We start from the raw sequence: 13,515 nt of genomic DNA on the forward strand, positions 1-13,515 counted from the left end.
CTCTGTCTGTCTCTCTGTCTGTGCGTTCTCTTCGCTCTTTTCTGTCTCTCTCTCTCTGTTCTTTGTTCTCTTTCTATTCTTTGTTCTCTCTTTCTGTTGTTCTCTATCTCTATGTCTCTCTCGTCCTGTTTCTCTCTCTCTCTCTCTCTCTCTCTCTCTCTCTCTCTCTCTCTCTCTCTCTCCCCAGTTGGTCTCGGCCGATGGCTCTCACGGTTCAGATGGAGGTTCAGTGTGTGCAGAGACACAGGCCGATCTTCCTCCTCCATTAGAGAGGACAGGGGGCATTGGGGACTCCAGACCGCCCTCCTTCCAGTGAGTAACATTACTCTGTGTGTGTGAGATAGAGAAAGCCCTTAGTAACATTAAACACACAATGTCAGAGCAGTCATTTACATCTGAAAATGTGAAGCAGGACACACACTCAAACACACACACACACACACACACACACACACTAGTTATCCTTCCATCCAATAGTCTCATATGTCCTGAAATTAAACTAATAAGACTCGTCTCCTCCTCCTGCCGGACAGAATTCTGGGAAGTCAATAAGTGTCTTGGAAATGACCCAGTGACGCTGAGCTCCGTGTTTAAGTGTGTATGTCCCTCTGAATAAAGAGTGACTCAGAGCGCATCACTAACACACATACACACTCTCTCTCTCTCTCTCTCTCTCTCTCTCTCATCCTCATCAATATTGATCAATACACCACTCTAAATGCATGGATTTCTGTAAGGATGATTGCCTGGATGTGTGTGTGGTGAGGGTAAGAATATTTAGACAGACAGGATACGATCGATTTAGTTCTTGTCACGTTGTCATTATTAGAGCCAAACAGCCAATCAAAGCCAAGGCAGAGGAACCAAGTTAATCCAGGCATTTCTTCCATTTGGAGCTAACAGTGGTGTAAAACAGCATGGTGCTGCTCGCTGTGATGGTGATGTAGCTTTTATTGTCATCACTGTAAGCACTTTAGTCGTCTCGCAGGTCGGTAGCTAGAACGTCCGCTCATCAACGGCTCGCCATGGGGACAGTTAAACCACGGTGTGTGTGTGACTGGTGACTGAATGGTGAATGAATGTATCTCAATGTTGGGTTGGTTTTTTATGTTTTGTTTTTGTTTTTTGCATTCTTATGGTAATGAGAGAAAACCCCTCGGCGGCCATTTAAAGGAATTCCGCATTTGTTCTGCTTTCACAAAAGTTTATACCCCCACCAGGTCTGCTGCTTTACTGGCCACTCCCTTTATCTTTGTGTGAACATACATGTGTATGGCTGTTTATCCTGCTGGTGTTTCCTCTCTGTGTGTGTGTGTGTGTGTGTGTGTGTGTGTGTGTGTTTCCGGCACTGTGTCTGTGGCTGCTGGACCCCCTGAGTTCCCAGTTTAATAATTAAATCAATGGAAATGCAGCTGGGAGCAGTCTGGAAAAATACAGTGTTTCCTGACTGCCCTCTGCTGGTGGCAGTGTATATATACATATATATACACACACACACACACACACACACACACACACACACACACACACTCACACACACACACTGCGAAAACTGACATCTTAGCAAGTGAAAAATATCTTAAATATAGTCAAATCTATCTAGTATATCCTAACAATACAATAAACCAAATAAAGGATTATTAGACCTATTCCGAGACATTTTTACTCGTTTTAAGCTTCATATTTTCTCGTTCTGTTGGCAAATATTTTAGCTTCTTTCTAGACATAAATGCTGAAAATGAGCAAAATTATCTTACGATAGAACAAGTAAATATGAAGCGTAAAATGAGTGAAAATGTCTCGGAATAGGTTTGAATCCTATATTTGGTTTGTTTGAATCTCATAGTAGATTTACTAGATAAATTTGACTATATTCAAGATATTTTCACTTGCCAATATGTCGTTTTATGGGGTGCGCACACGCACACACACACACACACACACACACACCACATTATATTGCTTCTGGTATTTTCAAGCTTGTCTGACATTAAAAACTCCTGACAACAGCACAACAGCAGTTGACATTTACACAGCAGGACTCTTCTGAAAGGTCTGAAGTTATACCTGTGTGTGTGTGTGTGTGTGTGTATGGTGGAACAGCCTCACAGGCTCTCCATTTGTTTTTCCTGTACTTTAACAGCTTTTTGTCCACTTCTCCACATCTCTCACTTTTCAGTGCCAACGCAGCGGGCAGTCAGGACAACCTGGACAACGACACGGAGGCTGACGTGGGCACTTCAGTGCGGAGAGAGCGAGAGCGAGACAGGGATAGAGAAAGAGAGAGACCACGCAGGAAAGACACCCATGACCATGGTGAGATTGTTTTTTTCCCCCTGTCTGTAGCTCTTTAATGACCCCTTGAACCCCTTGGTTTCTTCAAATTCGGCCAAAATTAGGAACCGTCGAAGTCCGCGGTCCTCTGTTGTGTTCTCGTAACGTCTCGTCTGAACCGAACACGGAAGGTACGGTACAGTTAAATGCGAAATGTGTCCATATCTGGTAGGAATGGAAAAGCTCTTTCAGGCTCGGTGTTCCATTTCCATCACCTGATTGTGTGTCCATGGTTTTAATATGTCTGTGTATGTGTGTGTTTGTCCTGCAGGAGGCAGACTGAATGGTCACTCCCGGCCCGAGCGAAGGCCTGAGATTGCGGGTTATGAGACCTCGTCCACGCTCATGAGCAGTGAGCTGGACACCACCAGCTTCTTCGACTCGGAGGAGGACGACTCCACTAGCCGGTGAGAGACACAACCCTTTGTAAATAATCTTATGACACAGTTATTGTGATATGAAAGTTGAACATCCCAGGAAAACCTGGTGTACAGTACTTTACACTGCCGTGCTGATGAACAGACGACGCAAATCTGCGATCTGGACAGATTTCACGAGTATATTTGGAGCAGTGAAGCAAACAAACAGAGAAACTGTTGCACATGAGAGTACTTCACGTTAGCGAGCACTGAGACATGAGCTTCCTTTCATCTCCCTGGCAAGGCACTAGGGTCTTTGGGTCTTTGCTTGCGAAGCAAGGTGCATTCATTTAATGACCGTGCTTACTGATACTGCTCTGCATGCTCAGGTTGCCATCCTCACACTTTTTACATTTTTTTTATTAGCGATACAGTTTAAGCAACATAACATCTTAAACATAAAACTCGGCATGATCAGTTCATTCCTAAAGTGGCAGCAGCCATGTATGTGTGTGTGTATATATATATATATATATATATATATATATATATATATATATATATATATATATATATATATATAAAAGGCTATTTAGGGCTAAATAAAATGTCCCATGACACCACTGATTGATTAATACTGAGCAGATTACTCATTTCAGTACCAAAAATTTGCACGAGGTTTGCCTGAGGTTAGCCCCGCCCACTTACTGCATTCGACTGAAAATTATAACTCGGGATTGTAACCAAACAAAATGCCCCCTCTAACTCAGAATTCCTACTTGTAAACTCCGGACGGTCAGATGGCGTGATGTCATATCAACATGGCTGCTCAGAGCATCAATCGTAAACAAAGCAGCATTTGTTTACTTTTAAACGACTGACTATACAGTTTGCTTTCTCATCCCAGTTAGCTGGATAGTCTGTTGCTAACAGACAGATGAATATAGACATACGTGATTTTTCCCCCCACGTTCTAGCTTGAAATTGACGTAATTCCGAGTCTCGAATTTTCACTTTCGATGGGAAGTTGAATGCAGCATAATTCTGGCACACACACTATAGAAAGTCAGTAATTATTCATCATTTTTACTGCGTATTGCGTGGCCACAGCACTTACACTAACCTCAGGAGAACACAGTAATGGATTTCATGGATCATGGATAGTTGCCTGGGCTTTAATCTGACCACATTCCTACTGTATGGATTCACTGAGGCATAAACACACAAACAATATATCCATCTCTACTCAGTAACAACACAATACATACTCAATTAAGGACCGACTGTAAGTGTCACATGACTTTTACGACCAGTCGGAACTGAGAATAGTACAGTGTGTGGATAGTACGGGTGTGGAAATGTGTTACATGATGGATGTGATGTCACCGCAGTTTCAGCAGCTCTACAGAGCAAAGCACATCATCACGGCTCATGAGACGACATCGCCGTCGCCGACGGAAAACCAAACCACCACGGATGGAGAGGGTGAGATGGCTGACACACACATACACACATACACTACCAGTCAAAAGTGTAGACGCACCCATAGACGCCCTTTTTGCCTAGAATTTCCAGAAATGTATTCTTGGCATTTTCTCAACCGATTTCTTGAGGAATTCCCCTGAGATGCTGTTCCCACCTACGCTGGACTCTTATTAGCTGCTTTTTGGAATATTCCGCTCCGAGCCATCCGTTTAAAAAATATTTTTTTGTAAATAAAATGTTAGTTTTCTAATGAAAGAAATGATATGTTGGAATAAAAGGTTTTTAAGCTCATGAGAAACATTTCATTCGAGTGTCTACAAACTTTTGACCAGTAGTGTAAGTGTATATATAATATATATACGCACACACACACACACATGTGCAAGAAGCAGCTATCAGTGTTGGACAGGTCTCTTTAAATGTGTCCTCTTGTCTTTCTTTCTGTCTCTCCTTCTTTTCCATGTTCTGTCTATCGCTCGCAGTCGTCCTCCTTCAGCAGCATAACTGACTCCACCATGTCTCTGAACATCATCACTGTCACATTAAACATGGGTGAGTACCACACACATCTGTATCAGTTGCAGCGTTTCCATCCAGGTGTTACTCAGGTCAGATGTCCTTCCGAACGTTACGCACAATTCGTTTGAATCCAGACGCTGCACACAGACGGGAACATCTGCAAAGTCAAAAGGAAACTGAAAGGCAACTTATGTTCCCATCGAGTTCTTTTGAATATTCTAAAGAGAAGTAAAATGACAGTGTTATCAGGAAGTGTAAACAGCTTTCCTGGCTACCATGCCTGTTTCCAAAACTGCATAGTACTATTGAATAATATCTTACACTGGGAGTGATGTGATAAATTCACTTTATGAGTCCAAGCTTACGTTTAGTAAAGAGCTTTGGAAAATTCTATCATGACAACTCGACAACTCTTCTAAAATTTCCACCATTGCTGCCTCTTTGAGTTAAACACACATTTTCAGCTGGTAATCGATGCGCTCACTTTATATATATGTCTTCTCCCCTCAATTAATCCTATAGAGAAGTACAACTTCCTGGGCATCAGCATCGTGGGTCAGAGTAACGAGAGAGGCGACGGTGGCATCTACATCGGCTCCATAATGAAGGGTGGAGCCGTAGCAGCCGATGGACGCATCGAGCCAGGCGATATGCTACTCCAGGTCTGTGTGCACTTACAGTCCTGCAATCTTATGTATATACACTGTGCATATACAGTCTTATTTATATACGCTCAGTGGACATGTTATTAGCTACATCTACCATGTACCTGCACTCAGTGGCCATTTCATCCGCTAAGCATTCCATAGCGGTTACCTTGTAGATCCGTAATCACTGATCACAGCTCATCTGTTGTGTTGTCTACTGTCCATCAAAGCAGAGGGACCACCACAGGACTACTGCTGACTAGACCTTATTTGGATGTTGAGCACCAGTGATTATCAAACAGTCTCGAATTATTCAACCAACAGCAGTTCTATTGTCAGAAACTGACTAACAAAATACAATTATATGGCCAAAAGTTTGTGGACACCTGATCATCACACCCATGTGTAGGCCTGTAGATTGATGACATGCTGGGCATGCTGATGAACTGAGTTGATGTTTTGAGACACTGGAGATCTAGAAGCACTTTTTTTCATTTTTATCAGAAGAACGGGTATTAATAGTAACATTTCTCGCCACTGGTGTCACCATCGCATTTTGTACCTTTTTAATATGTATGTTTTATGTGGAAAGATGCATATAGTGTACCAGTAAAGCTTTACTCTAAAAGGCAATTATAGACTGTATATGGTTTTTTTTCTATTTTTTTTTTTATACAGTACTGTAGATCCATATTTCCAGGTGACAGATACACTACTGGACACACTCATTCTTTATTTTTATTTTTTTCCCCCACATTTTATAATAATAATAAAGTCATCAAAACTCTGGTGTAACACAAATGGAACTATGGGAAATTATGATTAAAAAAGAAATCCAAAATAAATCAAAATAATTTTGTATTTTTAGCATCTTCAAAATAGACATCCTTTTTGCCTAGAATTTCCTGAAATGTATTCTTGACATTTTCTCGACAGATTTCTTAAGGAATCTCCCTGAGATGCTTTTTAAACAGTGTTAAAGGAGTTCCCACCTACACTGGACTCTTATCGGCTGCTAATCGGAATATTTCACTCCGAGTCGTCTGTTTAAAAAATATATTTTTTTGTAAATAAAATGTTAGTTTTCTAATGAAAGAAATGAATATGTTGGCACAATTATATTTTTGTCTACAACACCGATTTCAAACATTTAATCACACACCTTCAGATCAAAAGGTTTTTAAGATCGTAAGAAAAATTTCAGTCGAGTGTCTCCAAACTTTTGACCGGTAGTGTGTATATTAGAGGTGAAACTACCATCCCTGCAACAAGAAAAGGCACAGTTTAGTGCATAATATGCACATAATACCACTTATGACTTATTTTGTATGTTGTAATATTTTTCTATAAATATTTAATATTGTATCGGTTTTTCTTTTAAAAGTGTCGAGTAATAAAAGGTGATAATTTCTTGTCTTTGCTTTGTTTTAGGTGAACGACATTAACTTTGAGAACATGAGCAATGACGACGCTGTGAGGGTCTTGAGAGAAATCGTGCACAAACCAGGGTAAGTGACACATCAGCAGTGTAAGACAGTAGCATTGTTAGTGTGTGTTGGGACTGTGCGTTGACTGACGGTACGGGTGTGTTGGTTTTTTTACAGGCCTATCACGTTGACAGTGGCTAAGTGTTGGGACCCAAATCCCCGAAGCTGCTTTACCTTGCCTCGCAGTGAGTGGCCATGAATGAACATAGTCTCATTATGTGTCAGCATTTCTTACTCGCTGGTTTTAGTCATCACCAATGTGCTACTAGATACTATAGTGTGTATAGAGTGTTGAAAGGTGGTCTGAACAACCAGGCTAGCAGATATTTTTCATGTAGATTTGTCTGAGAATGAAATATTTAGCAAGCACAGTTTCCTCCGTGTGTTTACGTTCAGGTGAGCCAATCCGCCCGATCGATCCTGCTGCCTGGGTGTCTCACACCGCTGCGATGACGGGGGCGTACCCAGTGTACGGCCTGAGTCCTTCCATGAGCACCATCACCTCCACCAGCTCCTCCATCACCAGCTCCATTCCAGAGACTGAACGTAAGTGTTTCCCCTTCCTCACTCCAGTACGCCACACCTGATTCATGGCTGTCTGCTGGGCTGCCATAAACTGCCACTAAATAACGATGGCACTAAATAAATGATTAGATAATAATAATATAAGTAACTCATTTCCAAATACTTTGAAACATTCATGAAAGTGCTCTACATGAATGTTCATTGCCGCAGCTCTCAAAAACCTACCCTTAGACTTTCCAGTCAACCGGTTTTCTTTCCAGTTTTTATAACTGATCATCCTGTTCAAAAGTTTACACCCCCCTGGCTCTTAATGTATCGTGTTGCCTTCTTGAGCATCAGTGAATGTTTGCACCTTTTGTAATAGTCGTGTACGAGTCCCTCGGTTGTCCTCACTGTGAAAAGATGGATCTGAAAATCATATAGCCGCTGTTGGAAAGGGGTCAAATATGTAGAAGATGCTGGAAAAGCAAAGAATGTGCAGGACCTGGAGGATTTTTCTGAAGAACAGTGGGCAGTTTAACTGCTCAGGACAAACAAGGGACTCATGAACAACTATCACAAAACATAAACACAGTCATTGATCATCCAGGTGACGACACACAATATTAAGAATCAAGGGTATGTAAACTTTTGTGTAAATTCAGTTATTATTGTGTCTTGTGGACTATATTTAAACATCTGTTATGTGAAGTAGCTTATTCAGGGCAAGACTAAATAAAAAAGAAACCAGAATGCACTTTTTTTTATCCCTCTTATTTATTTTTTTTTACAATTATTAACATTTTGCAGATTCTGCAAGGGGTATGTACATTTACGAGCACAACTGTAGATCAGATTAGACGTAAGAACAAACAGAAGAGAAAATCAGTGGAAACAGACTGCATTTATACTAGTAGAACATCAGGATGAAGCGATTTGAGTAGTGTATCTTGGTTATATTTACACTATCGTTTTATGTGAATCACGTTGATACAGATAATCTGAAAATCCTGGCACTTAAGCAGCTGAAGGCAACTGATGCGATAATCAATAACGAAGCCATTTTACATCATTTTACCACATCAGCCTTCATTTTCTACTGAAAAACAATTCGGGGTAATAATGACAACAATGCTCATAAACAACTGACACAATGGATCTCAAAAGACTCAAATGTAGCAACACAGAGGCGGTTCTAAAGTTTATGACTCATTGTGGTGATTCATACTGAACCGAAATTTGTTGATAAAGGTTTAACGTCTCTGGCTTTTAAATTAACATCCTCCCAATGACTCATCTCACCCACATTCCTGTTGCTCTCATAACTTTTTTTTTTCTTTTCGCTTTTAAAATTTACAGGTTTCGAGGACTTCCACTTGTCCATTCACAGCGATATGGCGACCATCGCTAAAGCGATGGCATCCCCAGAATCAGGGCTGGAGGTGCGAGACAGGATGTGGCTGAAAATAACCATCCCAAATGCCTTTATAGGTAACAGCACTATCTCATGCTCCACCTTGGGGATAAGTAATGAGGAAAAGCTCACACTGACATTAGGCACTCAGACTAAATATATGAGAAATCCCTAAAGCTTTGGGGCTTTTCGATGTCCAAAGGCTGATAATGTTCCAGAGAATTATTATGTTAGGAATAAAATTCAACGGGACTTGCTGTTCTAGGAATATAATCAATTATGGGATATACTTTTACCAAAACGACGGTGATTATTTTTTAATAACTGTATGCGTTTTTGTATTTCTTATAACACAGCAATTTGTGAGCACTGACTGTTTTTTTTTTAGCGAAGAACTTCACTGCATATGTTTTATGTGTTTATAGTTACCCTTAATGTTGTGGAATGACCGCAAAACCGCAATTTAGTTCCTTACATTATGACAGATGTGACATCGTTTTGTAACTAGCCTCTCTTTTTCCCCTTTATTGTAGTTATTTAGACAATAAAATCCAGCTTGTCATGTTACAGAAAATCAACCGCATTTGAGAATTCAATAGCGCAGGGGTGTAAGGACTAAACTTCTCATATAGCTGAGCTCTGATTGATCTATAATGTAAACCAGACGACCATTCCACTAGCTGTAATAACATAACAAAATGATTATTTTTATTCCTAATCGAACAGTGTAAAGTCTGCTTATACAGTATGTACCCTTAGTTTTAGTATGTGCGCTCTACTATAGTGTCCTTATGGTTTTTAACACTATTGATAGAATATAGTGTTTATATTGGAAGGGGGTGTTTGTTCTTTTTCTCCTCCCCAGGTTCAGATGTGGTGGACTGGCTCTATCATCACGTGGAAGGTTTCACAGACCGACGTGAAGCGCGGAAGTACGCGAGCAACTTGCTGAAGGCTGGCTACATTCGCCACACTGTCAACAAGATCACCTTCTCTGAGCAGTGCTACTACATCTTTGGGGATCTCTGTGGCAGTGAGTTTCATCTCCTTTGTCTTTTTTCATGGCTCTTTATGTTTCTTTAGGGGTTTTTATTCTCATTTTACACTAGTAAAATGCTCTATTGTGATTCGTTATGGTTTCATTATCTCTCTCTCCCTCTCTCTCTCTGTCTCTCTCTTTCTCTCAGATATGGCTAATCTCTCTTTGCATGATCATGACGGCTCTAGTGCATCTGACCAGGACACTCTTGCCCCCCTGCCCCACCCAGGAGCTGCTCCGTGGCCCTTTGCTTTCCCCTATCAGTACCCCCTCCCTCAGCCTTACAGTCCCCACCCAGTGCAAGACCAAGCCTACAGCCACACAGGAGGAGGGGGAGGAGGAGGAGCAGGAGGCAGTGCCGGCAGCCCACACAGTGAAGGTGAGACTGAACAACAACCTACAAATGAGAATGATTTAATCAGTTAAGTCAAGTATATCAAATTGTGTGGTTATAATCATGGCTATAATTTACTTTTCTATTGAAAAGGACATTTAGACTGTAATCTCACCATCAATATCAAATATAAAAAGGGTTACATAGCAACATTATGTGCTTAGGATTAACACAGTATGCTTTGCAGTTTACTCTCTGTAACGACCATATGAATAACTAAAGTTTTCACGTAACAATGAACTGTGATGCTCTTCTGTTTATAGATATTATAATTAAAAACAATACTACTACTACTACTACTACTACTATTACTACTAAAAACAGCATTTCTTTTTTATTTTTAGAGTTCGCTATGTCCTATATTACAGTAATCCAGATGCCAAATGCAAACTTTACTAAAGAAAGATAAGGTAGCAACACTTGCTGTGATAAGGTTGGTTGCTACTGGGTTTCGCAATTTCCTGACTATAGGGCGGACACTTCTTTTGGAGCCTACAAGGTCTGCATTTATTGCGTCCTTACACATTACTCACACTAATACTAAATTGCTCCTGTGCTCCTCTCTTCTCCTTTCTTCCCCCTCGTTCATAGGGAGTCGCAGCAGCGGTTCAAACCGCAGTGGTAATAAGGCTGGTGCGTTGGAGACAAAGTCGGGCGGGAGCGGTAGTGAGACTGAGAAAAGAGAGAAGGCGCTTAGTGAGCGCTCAGCAGCCCCTCCTAGTGAGCACAGTATCCACAGTACCCACAGCACTCTCTCACAAGGCCAAAACTCGTCGTACGGACCTCCTGCGGCTGCCGCGCCGGGTTCTCCACCAGGCCGAGACCTGGCATCAGTGCCCCCCGAACTCACAGCGTCCCGCCAGTCCTTCCGCATGGCCATGGGCAACCCCAGCGAGTTCTTCGTGGATGTCATGTGATGCAGTTCAGGTGACTAATAGACACCTGATAGTCATGCGGATAGAGAGATTTCTGGAAAATGTACTAGGTAACCCTTGTAAGTGATGAAGGGAAGTGGTGCCGAGTGTTCCATTGCATTGTCCCTCCTGTGTCCTGTGGCTTGTACTTTCTTCAGTGAAGAAGACTGAGATGGATGGAGCTCGTATCCCTGTGTCCTGCAGAGGTTCTGTGGGATAGAGGGATGGGCTCAGAGTGGCGTGAATATGTTCTGTGTGGTGTCCTTTTTATGTCCTGCATTTCTGTCTGCCTTTTTTCCTTTTGCAGTTTCTTAACCTCATCAAGAGCCGTTTTTTTATCAAAGACTACAAAACAGAGACCAGGGAGAGGGAAGGTGGAGGTAGCACCTCTCTCTGTGGCTTTTGCTTTTAAAGAATGAAGTGAAATAATATTTCATAGCGATTCAAATCAAAAAAAGATGCTATCATGAGAAACTATAGATAACTGTTTTATATTTGACTTGTCTTGTACGTTCTTTGTCAGTAATCATATGAAGAGTGGGAAAGAGAGGGGGTAAAAACAGTGTTTTAATTACAGTGGGGTCTCAGGGGTGCTAGTTCCAGCCAGAGGCCCTCTATTTGTTCTACAAATCAGACCAACGGGAGTCTAAGTTGTTTACTGTATTACAAATAAATATGACTGGGTAACCTATATGTAGGAAAATCATGTCTACTTGTGTTAAACGTAAATTTGACACATATATGTATCATCTCTCTGATAACCTCAGGCTGTGAGAAGGCGTGTCTTTGTGTTAAGCAAAGCTAAGTACCCGTCATTATTCAAAGAAGGACGGTGATTGTAGCCATGAAGAAGACAGTGTTCTCAGTGTGGGTTTCTTTATTACCCAAAACCGCCACCATCACTGCACTGACCAGCTTGCAAATTTGCTTTAAAATGAAGCTAGTACCAATTATTTGTTTATAAATGCGGTTTTGATGTCGTAGCACACAAGCGTTGCCTACAAGAAAATTGAAAACATCGTTAATCATCTGTCCAAATATGAATAACCGAAACAGGTTAAAGTATTGCTGAGCATAAACATCTATAATAAAGACAACTCCCAACACACTACACTCACAGCTACCTGCATTTAGTTCCCTTTGAGCAGTGTCTCGAGAAGAAAAAAAAAACGAGGAAAAGGCTATTTGGACTGGACTAATTTTATATGGGGAGGTTGCATAATGTAACTACAGCTTCTCTGTGATTTTAATCCCATGCAAACTGGTCATGTCAGTTATTTTTCCGGATTGGGCGTTCCTGTGCCGATTCCAGCGTCTTTTACCTTCTATGAAACGGCCTGTAAAAATAACCCCCGGTTAAACTAATCCCATGCGAATTGACCTGAAGAATCACGGTTTCATCTTTTCCTAGGTTTGATTACGGAATCACAATCAATTTTGGACATTAACATAATAATATGTGCAGTAGACTGTGTACATTTTTTAAATTTCTACCATTTATCAGAACAGGCCACGCCCATGCCACGATGATAGGGAGCATACATTGAGACCTAAATTGGTATTCATATTTTATCGTAATTTATTTGGGTGCCAGAGTGATAATATTGGATCCAGATTTTATCTCACTTTTCATCACGATAATGGAAATAATTGAAATTTGAAACCCTAATTGAAATAATTGAAAACATTTTTTTTTTTTTAATAAATCTATAGGTTTACTGTATGTTCTTTCAAAAGGATTTTGGTTCTTTGCATTATCCCTTACTTACCAGATAACATGGAATGCACAAATGTGATTTATAGTAGTTTATTGTATAACATCTGTCAAGTTTAAAAATGCAGACTAATTAGTGCACTTTGTTTTATTTTAAAACTTAAAACAATTTTAATAATAATCTGGGTTTAATTTACCAGAGAACACCTGTGACCCCCTTCTATGTCCTTCTCTTTCTTACTCTTCCAACTGCAATGCATCACATAAATCTCTTGTTTTATCAATAACATGAACATCCTGTATTTTTACAGTCTAATGATTCTTTGTATTACTGTAAACTTTTTTTCCCCAAAAAAATACATTTATCACAGGTTTTTAATGATTAGAAACCGATGTTTAGTATCAAATGGTTCAATTTTAATAATCGCTGTACACTGTTTTATGCCAAAACAAATTGTTTTTATTTATAAACATAGTTTTATTGCCTACATGTTGTGTTTGGTGAATCTGTCTTTTCAATGTGTCATGTGTCCAAAGTATCAGCTAATACATTTTAAGTAAGTATTGTAATATATGAGTGTGTATATATTATATACAGTACTGGGAAAAAGTCTTAAGCATCCTATTTTTTTTTTTAAGTACAAACTTTGTGATATAGATATGTTATATCGAGTCAGTACAAAAACATTTAGATTTCCAAACATT

At 40.3% G+C, this 13,515-nt stretch overlaps 1 protein-coding gene across 1 annotated transcript in view; it reads left to right on the forward strand.

The window, feature by feature from the left end:
* The window catches only part of LOC128606525 (segment polarity protein dishevelled homolog DVL-3), a 47,553-nt gene extending 34,255 nt beyond the window's left edge, over positions 1–13,298 (forward strand). The window contains exons 3-15 of the mRNA XM_053622713.1: positions 188–312; positions 2,180–2,316; positions 2,606–2,741; positions 4,085–4,178; positions 4,661–4,730; positions 5,220–5,359; positions 6,776–6,852; positions 6,949–7,016; positions 7,228–7,377; positions 8,695–8,826; positions 9,615–9,782; positions 9,937–10,167; positions 10,774–13,298. Of these exons, the coding sequence (XP_053478688.1) occupies positions 188–312; positions 2,180–2,316; positions 2,606–2,741; positions 4,085–4,178; positions 4,661–4,730; positions 5,220–5,359; positions 6,776–6,852; positions 6,949–7,016; positions 7,228–7,377; positions 8,695–8,826; positions 9,615–9,782; positions 9,937–10,167; positions 10,774–11,099 (1,854 nt within the window). The 3' untranslated portion in view covers positions 11,100–13,298. The remainder of the gene's footprint in view (positions 1–187; positions 313–2,179; positions 2,317–2,605; positions 2,742–4,084; positions 4,179–4,660; positions 4,731–5,219; positions 5,360–6,775; positions 6,853–6,948; positions 7,017–7,227; positions 7,378–8,694; positions 8,827–9,614; positions 9,783–9,936; positions 10,168–10,773) is intronic.
* Positions 13,299–13,515: the final 217 nt, after the last annotated feature.

This window comes from Ictalurus furcatus, chromosome 4 (assembly GCF_023375685.1).
Source record: "Ictalurus furcatus strain D&B chromosome 4, Billie_1.0, whole genome shotgun sequence".
Lineage (NCBI taxonomy): Eukaryota > Metazoa > Chordata > Actinopteri > Siluriformes > Ictaluridae > Ictalurus > Ictalurus furcatus.